The 13,277-nt window shown below is 42.6% G+C and overlaps 2 protein-coding genes across 3 annotated transcripts in view; one reads left to right on the forward strand and one right to left on the reverse strand.

Moving 5' to 3' along the window:
- BABAM2 (BRISC and BRCA1 A complex member 2) overlaps positions 1-867 on the reverse strand; it is a gene marked incomplete at its 3' end in the record, with an annotated part of 36,935 nt that extends 36,068 nt beyond the window's left edge. The window contains exon 1 of the mRNA XM_027887068.1: positions 801-867. The remainder of the gene's footprint in view (positions 1-800) is intronic.
- A 131-nt stretch (positions 868-998) lies between these two features.
- The window catches only part of RBKS (ribokinase), a 69,847-nt gene continuing 57,568 nt past the window's right edge, over positions 999-13,277 (forward strand). Inside the window, exons 1-2 of one of the 2 annotated variants that reach the window (XM_027887078.1) lie at positions 999-1,247; positions 2,762-2,827. In XM_027887078.1, the coding sequence (XP_027742879.1) occupies positions 1,198-1,247; positions 2,762-2,827 (116 nt within the window). In that variant the 5' untranslated portion in view covers positions 999-1,197. The remainder of the gene's footprint in view (positions 1,248-2,761; positions 2,828-13,277) is intronic. The other variant, XM_027887079.1, reaches the window with a different exon arrangement.

The raw sequence follows: 13,277 nt of genomic DNA on the forward strand, positions 1-13,277 counted from the left end.
CAAAGGCTAATACTGTGATGGAGGCCTGGGAGCACGAGGGGACCTTTCCTTGTCTGACCCTCTTGGTGCGACCGTCAGCAACATGGTTGTGTGGTTTTAAAACACTTTGGGGGTGGCAGGAACGGGTGTCCGGGTGTGAGTGGGAAAAGGAGGGGACCCACCACCAGGAGCACCTCGTGCTGCTGTTCACGGGATGTGCCCGGCAATGTGGATGTGCGGGGCTCTGGTACAGCCCTGAGCTCCCTCAGCCCTGGGACGGGAGAACGCTCAGAATCCCAGGATGAGTCAGGCTGGAAGTGACCACAGTGCGTCATCTTCCAACCCCCCGGCTCAGACAGGGTCATCCTAGAGCACACTGCAAAGGACTGCATCCAGATGGTTCTTGAATTCCAGAGGGAGACCCCATACCCTCTCTGGACAGCCCGTCCCGGTGTACGGTCACCGGCACAGTAAAGATGCTGTTCCTCGTATTCAGGCGGAACTTCCTGCACTCCAGTTTCCCTCCGGGCTGGCCCCGGCCCGACCCAGCCCAGCCCAGCCCAGCCCAGCCCAGCCCAGCCCCACTCCCTCCCCAGCCGGGGCCGCCCCGTGCGAAGGCGGCGGGGCTACCACCCGCGGAGCTGCGTCCGCCCCGCCCCGCCCCAGCGCCGCTGTTTACAGCGGTCCCCGGAGGCTCCGGGCCAGCTCCTCCCGGCGCGGAGTGCCCTCTCGCCCGCTGCCGCCCCGGGAGGGGCAGGAGCGCCGCTGCTCCCCCTTCCCCGAGCCCGTCCCGCTCCCGCCCGGCCCGGCCCCGCCATTACCTACGGCGGCCGGAACTCGCCGCTTGGCAACGGCGTGCGCGCCCCCGCTCCCGCCGTGCGCGCCCCCGCCCCGCCGCGCGCCCTGCGCGCCGCCGCTCCCCCCGCGCCGCCGCCGCCGTCCCCGCCCGGGCCGGAGGGGTCTTCACAGGCCCCGATAGTGGTGGCCGCCGCAAGTGCCTGCGCGGGCTGTGTGGCGGCTGGGCCGGAGCGGGGCGAGGGAGAGAGGAGGAGGGGGAGCCGCCGTGGCAGCAGGCGCTCGGCAGGGCAGCACTGCCGGACGAAGGCCCCCGCGGGCAGCCCGTCGCCCCTGGCAACGGGCAAAGCGGCGGCGGGGCCGGGCCGGGCCGGGCGGGTCGGGGTCAAGGGCCGGGTCAGGGTGCAGGGGCCGCCCGGCGCCATGGCCGCGCAGGTGGTGGTGGTGGGATCCTGCATGACCGACCTGGTCAGGTCAGTACCACCAGGAGGTTTCCTGCGGCCCTGAGGTCGCGGAGCGCAGGGCGTCGCGGTGCCCGGCGTAGAGCGAGGGCTCCCGGGCGGGCCGAGCCGGGATCGTCCCTAGCCGAGCCGGGCGGGCGTCACGTTCCTCCCCAGGCCGGGATGGCAGGGGCGGAGCGCTCGGCTCCGGGCAGAGGGAACGGCGGCTGCGGCCGGGACGGGGGAGGGACCGAGAACCGGGACGGGCTGCACGGGGAGCTTGTGGAGTCCCCCTCCCGGGAGATGCACAAGAACCGTCTGCACACAATCCTTTGCCATGAGCTCTAGGATGACTCTGCCTGAGCGGGGAGGTTGGACCAGGTGACCCGCTGTGGTCGCTTCCAGCCTCACCCGTCCTGGGATTCTGTGCAGGGGGGCGGCTGGGCGCGGGTGATGTCAGCCCGCAAATAATGCTTTGAAAGAAGAGTGTGGGAACGGGGAGAAGTTTGAACGTGTTTGTGCGCTGGAGCTTTGATCAGCTGTCTGTGACTGGAGAGAGGAGAGACTGGGGATTGTGTTCTCAGCTGTGCCGGGTGGGTCGGCCTTGGCCTGGCCAGGAAAGCAGCGTTTTACAGTAACCTGCACGGGAAACCGTGAACTCTGAGGCTTGTTACCAGCAGAGGAGTCTGACGCGATTTTGTGGAAGTAAATAAAGCTGGTCAGCTGTAACACGTTTTCAGTTCAAAGCACTTGTCACCACTGGAAAAACGAGAAAGAAACAGTATGACAAAGAAACCGATGTTAGCTCCATGAAACAGTAGGTTGTAAGTTGATCACTTGCAGGCAACATTTTGTGTGACACTTTGAAATGGGATTGCAGGGGGAAGAGGGAATGCCTCCCAAGCTGCTCATATCCAAACAGATCAAGAAGTGGATATAGGAAGCCCTCAGAAATTTAGCACCTCCACACCCCAAAGCTGTTTATTTAAATTATTACATCAGTTTTTTAAAGGAATGCCTAATTTATTTTTATTCCTTTTCTGGGCATTTTGCTTTTCAAATTAAGTACTTGCTTCTCATTGTCTTTTTTTTTTTTTTTTTTTTTTTTTTTTTTTTTTTTTTTTTTTTTTTTTTTTTTTTTTTTTTTTTTTTTTTTTTTTTTTTTTTTTTTTTTTTTTTTTTTTTTTTTTTTTTTTTTTTTTGTGCATAGGTAAGGTCTGGAAACATTCTTTTAAAAATTAAAGTACAGAAGCTCAGAAAAGGTCCTGGTTCCTGTAGCCTGGGCTTTGTAGTGAATACTAAATGTCGGGAGAATTCAAGCAAAATTGCAGGAGTTTGCAGCGATGCAAATCCTAAGCTGAACTGACTGACCTTATCGGTCCCAGTAAATTGCAAGTCAGTCTTTGATTTGCACTATTTTAGACACATCTGTTTCTAAACTATATATGCAGACTTCATTAAAGTAGGATTTAAAAGTTTATGTATCTGGACTGCATCAACTGGTCCTGCTAGGAATTCTGCAGTAAAAAAGAATTCTCTATCCACAGACAATTATACCAAAGCCTGTGGGCCAAGAAAGTGCAGAACATAAGATTAGAAGAATATACTGAGAAGTACCATTTAGGCATAGACTTGTGTTGCAGAAATAATTAAACCCCTTTAATAATCATAGAACCTGTGTCAGAAAGATTTAATGCTTTATGTAATCTGCAGAACACGGCAGCTTTCCAAGGGGAATAGTTGTCTTGTAAGTCAGAGTAAGAACTGTGGAACTGATCTTGATGTTTTATGTGTGAATGAGCTATCAGATGCTCGTGACGTTGCACTGAAATGTAAAATGTGGTGCTTTAACCTCAAGATGTTCCTTTTCCTGTCTAAAGTGTGGAGAAAAAATAATCAGAAAGTTCTGACAGCTGCAGCTTTGGGCTTTTCTTGACACTTAAACAAACAAACAGGAAAACCTTTCCCCCCCCTCCTTTTTTTTTTTTTTTCTTGGCTGCAAATTTGGTGTGATAGAAATACATCATTCATTTGAAGTCATATTAACTGGCCACACTGTAACCAGAGATTACAGCATAGGCTGTAGCAATAGATGCTGTTACACTGAGATTAAGTGGTCAAAGAAAAGCTATTTCATTTTTCAATCAGCTGAGAGGGTTTCTTAAATTGTACAAATGCTATCACAAGCATATATCTGACTCAACTGTTATTAGCCTCAACTTTAAGGAGTAGTGGAGAGCTTTTTATATGTGATAAGCTAATTTGCAAGGGACAGCTTCATTCTTTCTGTTACTAGCACAGTACTGCAAATACTTAATAAAATAAGAAAAAGTGTTTAAGTTTAACTGGCAGGAGTTTAATCTGGAAAAAATCTCATTCAGTACCAGTGTAGACATAGTTTAAATGTATCCTGGGTTACAAAAATCTGTGTAAAATTAGTGGAAAGGACTGAGCAGTAGGCTTGGTTGCACCTAGGTGGAACAGGAAACTATAAACAAGTTTTGTTAAATGTGGTAAAAACTGTCGAGTTAGGATTAGGATTGGTGCCAGGAGCATAACTGTTGACTGCCTTTGTATCTGGGATTTAGAAGGGGCTTCATATTCTAGATTTAGAGCTAGGGTTCTTTTCAGCTGGAATGAAAGAGCATTCTGGGGATTGTGAGTTTGTCATTTATGCTGTTGTTTCAGTATGTGAGAGACTTGGATAGCAGTGATCATGTTAAATGCCCGTCACCCATCTGGGGAGCCCGAATGAATTTGTGAGAGTCACGCAGAGGAGGTCAGACACAATTTTGGATACATAGTGTTTCATGGGCATATTCACTGCTCAACACTGAAGACTGTCTTCTTAGAAGATAATGGTATTGATTGAGACTCTGTAAGAGCTGGACAGTGTTGTGTTGTAGCTCAAACTGGTAAGATACCATGTTGACCTTTTAAAATACAACCTTGTCCCTCTGTCTGGAGAGCTGGAAACTCAGACTGTCTGAAGCTCTGACTTTAAATGATAGTGTCAGATTTTAAGTGTTAAGCATTCCCAGGTCTGTAGAGACAAGGTAGTGAAAAGTTTCAAGCTACCTTTGAACATATGGTAGCCAGATTCACCACTGAAAAAATCGGCACATAACGTTTTTACTCAGTACAGTAAACTAATGATTTAAAGAAGCGTAACCTCTGCGTGAAATGGAAACGTACAGTTTGAAATTTGCTGTATCTTATGTAATGACCGAGACAGAAAAGGACAGAGACCTTCTGTTAAAGACAGATATTCATATGTAATTTTGAGAAATAATCAAATTCAGATAAAAGGGTAGTGTGTCTTAAAAGTCTAAAGGGAAGAGGCCCAGTGGTTTGCTTTTAAAACACTGTCCTCATTGGAAATTCTTTTCTCATTGTGCTGTAGCGCTGCAGTGGCAGAATGTGGGTTTTCCAAAGTGAGCTTCACATGATCAAAACAGCCTCACGTACATACATGCAGTAAACCACACTCTTTTGGCTTAGTAGGACCAGGAACAAAACATATTTGTGGTCACAATCACAATCAACACTTCATTGGCAATAGCAGGCAATAGTAATAGAAAACAAAAACAGCATTATTCTGTGTGATCTAGATATCAAACCAGACGGGTACCATCCATAGTATTATTTAAATAATTTCTCTTCTGACTCATACTTGCAGGCTGGTTGTGGCATTGGCATTTTAATTCATATTAAATCAGGACAAGACTAAACATATAAACCAATGAGAACCAGACACACTAAAACAATTATAATAGACAGGAGAAACTTTGACATGGCAATGGAAAACAGCACAAGCACAGAACAAAATGTAAGATGGAAAAACAGTCTTTGGACAGTCACAAAAACAACAGCTTTTCAGTTTAACTTAAGAGAATGACACCACAGTCCAAATACTGGAAAACTGTATTTGTGAGAATGTTCAGAATTTAAAGAATTTTCTGTGGACCTCTTTCCTATCGTCATGTTGCTTCACTCCTTTTAGAGAGTAGAAGTAAAACTTCTGCTTCCAGCCTACTGTTGTAACAACCAGCCTTAATAATTATCATGAGTATTAAACTGATTGGCTGAAATCATTCAGCGGGAGAAGAAAGGCAAGGCAGAGAAGGCACTGAGCTACACACAGAGTACTGTGTTGCTGAACTGGAGCAGACAGCAGTGACAAAACACACCCAGTATAAACATCCCAGACAAACACATCACGTCACCTTTGCTAACTGAGCGCAACCTCTGCTTGGGCCAAATGGCAAAGGTATCTCCTTTAGTGAGATCCTGCGTCTTCATCTTACATCTCTAGTGGTGGTTACTGGCTGCTGAAGTGCTGAAGAAAATGGCTCATTGGCACATTAGGAATGTCCATGATCCAAACCTATGTATGCACTTTCTTTTTTAGAAATGCAGTATTTGGAACAATAATTTCAGGGGGTTTTGGTGGGAATATGAAGAGGAATTTTCTTCCATTTCTTTTGAGTGAGCAGAGGAAATCTCACATATGACTTAATTTTCTTATTTGCTTTGTTTCCGGGTCTCCCACATGTTCTCATTTCCACCATTTCTCCTGCATGCACAGTCACCAACTTTTAGTGGTTTTGTCTTGTTTTAATATTTTTTTCTGCTCTTCAGCTTCTCCTAGCAGCCAAGTGTTCTAGAATCCTTCAAATTCATTTCATTTGTGTTTTTGTTTTTATCTGTAATGCTTCCCCTGCAGCAGCCACTCCTCGTTCTAGTCAATCTGCCATTGCCAGCAGCATGGGAAAGCACAACTGTGAAAGAATACAAGCTTAGTCCAGTTGAGGAAATTAATCTTCTGGATTCAGAGAAAGGCATCAAGGCATGAGAGAATGTGTCATCTGTGAATTGTTTCATTTATGTAATGGTGAAAAATCTGGGCTTGATTTCAGAGCCAGTGCTGTCTGCCCCATGTCTTCTTTTCTGACCTAGCAAAGTGTGGGTGCGTAGTAAATGCTGCATGCATGGGCTCAGCATTTTGTTGTTCTGCTCTGATTTTGGAGGACCTAAATGTGGTTTAGAGAAACTTCTCTTTGCCTTCTCTTGCATAGCAGGAAAAAAGTTGTATCTAGGGGCCCCAAAAAGAAAAATGGGATAAGAATTAAGTTGATAAAATCTTCAGTAATGGCATTCACTAAGAAAATTGTCTTCTATGCATATATAGCTTTTGAATATCTCTAGTGGCCCAGACATTGCTGATATGGGGCCTGGTCCAAGTTCATTCATGTCAAAGAAGCTTTTCACTGCTGTAAACTGAAATTAAATTGTTGTCCCTCAGCAAGATCGGAGTGATGGTTTATTTTAGGGTGAGACACCATTTAATGTTCTGGCGTGTTAAAAGTCTTTGGTGTTATACTCCACACCTGAAAAGCTTCCAACAAGGTTCCTCTAACAAAAAAAGGCAAAATATCGAAAAGGGAAAAAGGAGGGAAAATGTCTGCTTGGGTGCTTTCTAAATTAACACAAAATAACTAGGGCAAGGCCACCAGGGCCTTTTTTTAACCCATTACAAGAGCTGCATTTGCGACTAAGGTTATGAACCCCAAGCGAGAGACAGTGCGCCATTGATCCCGGCTGGCACCTTCTGAAAGAAACTGTTGTTTGTGCCACAGAGGATGCTGTGGGCCCTCTCTGAGAAGGACTGGTGGTACTAGAACACCTGCTCAGCCCTTGTCTTTGGCTCTCATCCATGAAAACTTTTTTTTTCCCTCCCCTTACTAAATGGAAATAGGGGAAGTTTTAAAAGTCTCGGGAAATGTGAATGTGAATCGAGTCTCACAATGTCTTTCAAGTTAAGCGCAAAAAAACTGTTGCTTTCTGGATTCTGTTTAATTGAAATGTCCCTGCCCTTTCATTTGGTGCCTTCATTTTGTGTCCTACACTGCTGTCTACTCTAATTAGGCACTGTCTTTTCTTCCAGAGGCAATTCCATTTCAGCAATAACTAATATGCCTCTTGTTCTTTAGACTTTTTTATCTAGTTAAATTTTAATAGTATGTACTTAGTAGTGTTTTTGAGCTAGAGAATACCCTTTGTGGTACTACAGTCAGGCCTATACTACATGAGTGCCATAGCTGAAGTAACCTCTTTGGCTTCCCAGTCACCAAGAGTAGCACTATTTGCCCTACTGTATGTTGGAAAACAATTTAGAGTCTGAGGACAGGAAGAAGGGCAGTTTGCTTTGTAAAAATATGGGGAGAAGGTAAAGAAAATTGGAGGAAAGTGTTAAAAATGGCTAAAGGTAGATGGAAAGACCTAAGGTTTTATTGCAGAAAGTGTGAAGAGTCTGGGGAGTTGAAGTTGAGATAAAAGGTAGGGAAACTACAGTTCTTACAGTGACAGGTCCCCTGCTGTCCAGAGGCACCTTGTTTTTTCCTTCACTTTCTGTCAGCTCTGCCTGCCTGTTTGCTTACTGCAGTTTTCTCACATGGCTGCATGACAAGGACCAGGGAAAAGCTCTGATTTAGTCCTGCTATCTTCTCCCGGCAGCAGCATTTTGGAAGATATGCACTGAGTAAGGCCTCTGTTACCTCCTCCTTCCCATGAACGAGTTCCCAGCTGTCTGCTTCTGTTCCTACCAGCTGCAGTGTCTGGTCTGTTTGAGTTTGTAAATTGCTTTGAGATCCTTCAAGATGAAAGGTTTTACTTAAGTGAGATCATTATCGCCTTCTACATTTCTCCACTCCCTGTTCTTGGTTCAAGCTTCTTGTCTCATCTCAACTTGGGGTCCAGCAGAGTGCTCGACATTCCCGGCTCATGGCAACACAAAGCTTACACACAAATTTCAGCTTCCAGTCCTAGAGTTGTTTGACGTCTCTCAGAGTACTTCAGAGCTGAAGGTTAAATATATGTATTTTCCTGAGCCAATGCCAAAATTCTTAGCACTTGCCACATGGAGATTGTACTTCTGCGTTTGTGTCTGACTTCATCTTATTTTGTGTGCTTCAAGAGACTGTGGAGTTCTCTTCCTCCCACTTCTGAAGTACTTACTCATCCTAGGAAGCATTCCAGCGACAATGTTGTTTTGAGATCCTACACTGTACTCTTATAGCCATACTTTGTTCATGTTCTTGTGGTTAAACTGTAAGCCTGTCAGGGCAGGGATTTTTCACTCCTCTCTGGTGTAGTGAACTTACAAAGGGGAACCCTGACAGGAGTTCAGAGGGCTCTCTGTTCAAAGATTCATAAGCCGTAACGCAGTGTTTGGACAGGAGAACCCTTTTTCTGTTCATCTGCAAGTCTAGTTGTCGTCTTCATCTTCCATATTTTAATTGGCTAGTGAGAGAGTTTTTCACTGTATAGTATCTATGTGTGTTTATTCCCTATGTCATTCACATTCCAGTGAAATTTCCCTCTTTCCTATGAAAGTGAGGTCATCTTAAACCTGTGTTTATGATACTGCAGTCATTTCCATGGCAGTAGACTATGATATCATCAGTGGAGGATTATGCCTTTCCTATGTGTGTTAACAATTAAAAATTATGGTTTGTGAGATAAAACTAGTGTTTACCAAGCTTTTAGGTTTAGTCCATGTGAAGCTGGGAAACTATTGCTTAATTCTCTAGAGAGTTCACTTGGGTAATGGAGTAAATGAATCCAGAAACGTTTTGATCCTAGCAGGTGATATGTTTTTGGGGTGTATTTTCCTAATGGGAGAAGAAAATCAGCTACTCCATCTTGTGTTGTCTTGCCTGGCAAAGAACACTTGTCTGAAACCCTGTGGTACTCCTTATGGTTTTGTTATTTAGAGCTACTTAAATGCTTGACTTACAGATTCACAAGATTGCCAATTCTCTCATTAGGCTGGCATTTTTTACCTTTGGAGGTCAGTAAGCTATTAGACGCTACCCGCAGAAGGAAAATCAAGTGATCATCACTCTTTTCATCTTTTTAATGGGTGTCCTGTTTGCCAGCTATCAGTAGCTGAATCTCTTTGTTGAACCTTCCTAAGGGTGTACCTGCTTTCTAATGGGTTGGTGACAGCAGAGGCCGGTTTCAACACTGGGATGGCAGAAGGAAATTCATCCGTTTGAAATATAGTGTCCAGTGCTAGAACAGTTGCTAATGCTGCAAGATGAGAATGGTGGATTCACAACATAATTTATTTCATCCTTTCAAATACTTAAAAATTTTTAAGCCAAGGAAGTAGACTTTCCTAAACAAGAGTAAAGACATCAGATGAAAATTCATAGAGAAAGAACATTATCAGTCTATGCATTGCCACATGAGACAAAATTTATAGTAATTTTTTATTAATGTAATTTAATTTCAGAAATACACTACACCTCTGTACATTTCAACCTGTCTGTTTTCCCACCTAACAGAACTGAGCTCTCATAAAATATCTGTTCAATCAATCTGGGTAAGACTATTAGGAAAAAAATGTCGAAATGGTGTACCCTAAGTATGTATTAGGACTTGCATGTGTCCAGTTTCACAGGAAGTCTAGGATGTGAAAGGATTCTTTTCAAAATTATTCCAACATTAGTGACTACAGTAGAAAGAAATTCCATTTCCCATTATCATTCACGCAAATGAAATCAGGCTGGAATAAAAAGACAGATAGACAAAATTATTATATGTAGTTTTTGGAGACTACTAATGCCATAACAGACCTGGCCCCTATTTCAGGCGAAGTTACAGCACCTCCTGAGTGTGCAGCTTCCCCGTAATTCTACGTTCAGGCTGAGGCTTCATCTGTCCTTGGAAAACCCAGAGTGATACCTCTCTTGGAAGAAAATGAAAAGTCAGGAAACAATAACGTTATGATCAGGGAAGAGGCTGTTGGGATAAAAGCTTGTTTACCGAATGCCCAGTATCAACATGGGAAGTAAGGGGGAGTTGTGTTCATTTCTGCTACAGAAAGATGTCATTTTGTCTCAGGAAGGCACTGTAAGGTATGGCCACAGCTTCACCTTGTAACATCCCACTTTACACATAGAACAACTATCGCCTTTTGCTCTCTGTATGGTTCTTAGGCATCTGAGCAGTTCCAAGTAAATAGCATGCAAAATGGCAATCCAGGGGGCACTGGCGTTGTCAGTACTCCAGGGCAGTCCTTGGGCTTCTGCTGTATCCCAATGACACAGATTGAATATTATGTTATGTCATGAATGTATCTATAATTTCTAGCCCCGAGGAATACTATTACCATATAATTCCCACAGTCTTTTTATTGGTTTGGTTATTTTCCTGCCGTTGCTGGAAATTCTTTTTGACTATTTAAAATAAAACATCTCTTGCCTTTTCAATCTGGAGGTGTTTGACACACAAGAGTCTGTATAGTCAAATGGGAATTTGTCTAAAGGAACTCCTTTGAAAGTATTTGTCACAATAAGCAATTGTTAGGCACTATATTTTAACACCCAACACTGAAGATATTGTATTTTCTCCCCACTTGTGAGCAACAGAATGGTATGATTAATAGTTCTGTCTTGTTAATGAATTACTTACTGGCTGTACTGCGAATGGAAATAACCATTTTCCTAGATTCATTTCTAGACGTAAATATCTCTGGGTGAATTTCAGTACTCCTGACAGTAAAGAGCTGCTGGCACAAATCAAAAGCTGCAATAAAAATCGTACAGAGTCAATGGTAACAAATTTCTGTAAAAACACTCTGGGCAGGCAAATATATTATGTTGCCTCTAGGAGCTGTCTGAGCTCTTCTTTCCGAAGGAGCTTACCAGTAAGGTTTTGTTTGCTTGTTTTATATGGCTCCAGTTGCTAGCTCCTATATCAAGCTGCAGTAAGTTATTTGAACCTGACATCCTGACTCCCTTAAGGATTCTTGTATCATGTACTTTGAGCCTGGAGAAAATGCAAAATTATTTTTTACTAGTATGTTGCCTAAGTAGGTACAACTTTATAGAACACGTTGATCTTTGTGACAACTAATTATAAAATAAGAAGGTGGTAATGTTCCTGAATATATCAGTGTGTTCTCTCCTCTGTTTTATTCTCTCTTCTTTCCATTTGTGAATTTAGTCTATTTTTCTCCTTTTTTTTTTGCTGTACTAGGTAACTAGCATGTCATCCCTGAACCATGAAATTTCCCCTTATTTGTCTTCACCTCTTCTTGTTGTCTTTCTACATGATGTTCTTACAGTGTACTTCTCTTCTGTATTGCTCTTTTCCTGCCTCTCATCTTTCAAAAGATACAAAGAATCATAACTCTGTTTCATTAATTTATTCTGTCCATCACTTGCTATACTTCCTCTGTTCTTTCAGATCCCTGTTTATACAAAATGCATAAACCTTGGTAGTAAAAACAACAGAAAGAAAAAGACTTTGGTCAGCACTGAAAATAAAAGATAAGCAAGTCAAGTTCAGTACTCATGTGGAAAGACAGGCATTTTCCATGTTCTTAGCTGTAATGGGATTAAATATACCTTCCTTTTAATTGTCTGATCCTACTAGTATTATTCATGGGGAGTACCTGTTAGTATTGTTCAATTGTTTTTAAAACACAGTTTCTTTCATTTTTTTTCCCCAGAAAAGGCAAAGTAAAAAAATGACCTGTTGGGAAAAAGCGACGTTTTTTCTGGAACTTGTATTACTCCTTATTGAGGCAGCAAAAAGAGTAGATTTTTCTTCAATTTTTACTCCCTGCTGCTCATTAAATTTTTTGCTTTAATGGAGTCATAGGAGTTGTCCATTGATAGGCATCAGAAGCCAGGGTTATACAGAATTACACCATTCTTTCTGATATTTCGGGATCTGCCTTTCCCAAGAGAACTTAAATTGTGAAAAAAGTAAAGGTACTTGCCTGGAGGAGATTCCAACCTGTCACAGCAGACTTAACCTTGGCCAGCAAAGCCCAGGCACTGCCACACACACCCTGCACATTCTCATCTTTGCCCTAAAAACCTTAATGTTACTGTAATCCAAGATGTTATTTGATGCCTCTATAATTATATTGAACTTCAGAGAACAATTTTTATATCAGTGAATCAGCAGTAAGATAGTTTCAAAGTAAAAACTTGACCAAAAATTTAGCCCTGAAGTGGTCGGGCAGTTGGACTTGCTGATAGTTGTAGGTCCCTTCCAACCGAACTATTCCATTCTATTCCCATATAATAAATATAAATATATTTAAATATATTAATTGCATTCATTATCTATGATACATTGAATACATATATGTAAACAAAGTATTATTTTGGTTATACTTTTCATTCATGACCCATATGGATTCTGTAAGAAGCATTGTACTTAGACACTTTGTTGATTTACCAGTATATTAAAAAATCATGATGACAAGAACAAGGACCCTGTGGCCTATCCAACCAACCACATTATTTCCACTTCTTTCCTTGTTTGATAAATCCCTTTTTAAAGAGGTATAGAGAAGATGAATGTTCACATGTCTTGTTGTTCTTGATCTATCCTTGGGCATATAAAGATCACTCTTTGCTTGGGTTGCAAAGGTTGTTTTGTTTTGTGTTGGGCTTCTTTTCTACTCTAGCCCTAGTATTTCATCATGATAGAATGTTCTGTTCAGCATAGGAACTGTAGGCAGCCTGCTTCAGTCCTGGGTGAGCACAGCGTGTTTCAGAGACAGTGTATTCTAACATTACCATCAGATTGCATTGAAAATAATTATGTAACTGCCATTCCAAAAATAATGTCATCGAGAGACATCAATGAAGAACAACGTGGGAGGCAAATAAAGCTAGAGAGTAGCAATTCTGAAAATTTCCACAATCTCTCTTAAATACAAAACAGATGTTTGGGAAGAATGATGGAATGTTTGCTGAGACGTAAATATCTGAAGATAGCTTTGTTTTTGTTTGAGTTTTTAAATCTCTTTAGACCTTCTACTTCAGAATTAAACATTCCACACATTATCATCGCTGTTGTGCCCATCTTTTCCCCAGAGTTAACTGCTGATGGTGTGAGGAATTATTACAGGTTTGTTGTTCCACAAGAAAGCTTTTTGCTTTTGGTAATTAGTCAAATAAATAATTTAGCTGAGTTGAATATTTCATATTTGTAATATAATTCAGGAATTTTGGTGTCTTGGTGATATCATAA

The sequence above is a fragment of the Empidonax traillii genome, unplaced genomic scaffold (assembly GCF_003031625.1).
Source record: "Empidonax traillii isolate 1590-97213 ecotype Southwest subspecies unplaced genomic scaffold, ASM303162v1 scaffold202:size1011777, whole genome shotgun sequence".
In the NCBI taxonomy this organism is placed as follows: Eukaryota; Metazoa; Chordata; class Aves; order Passeriformes; family Tyrannidae; genus Empidonax; species Empidonax traillii.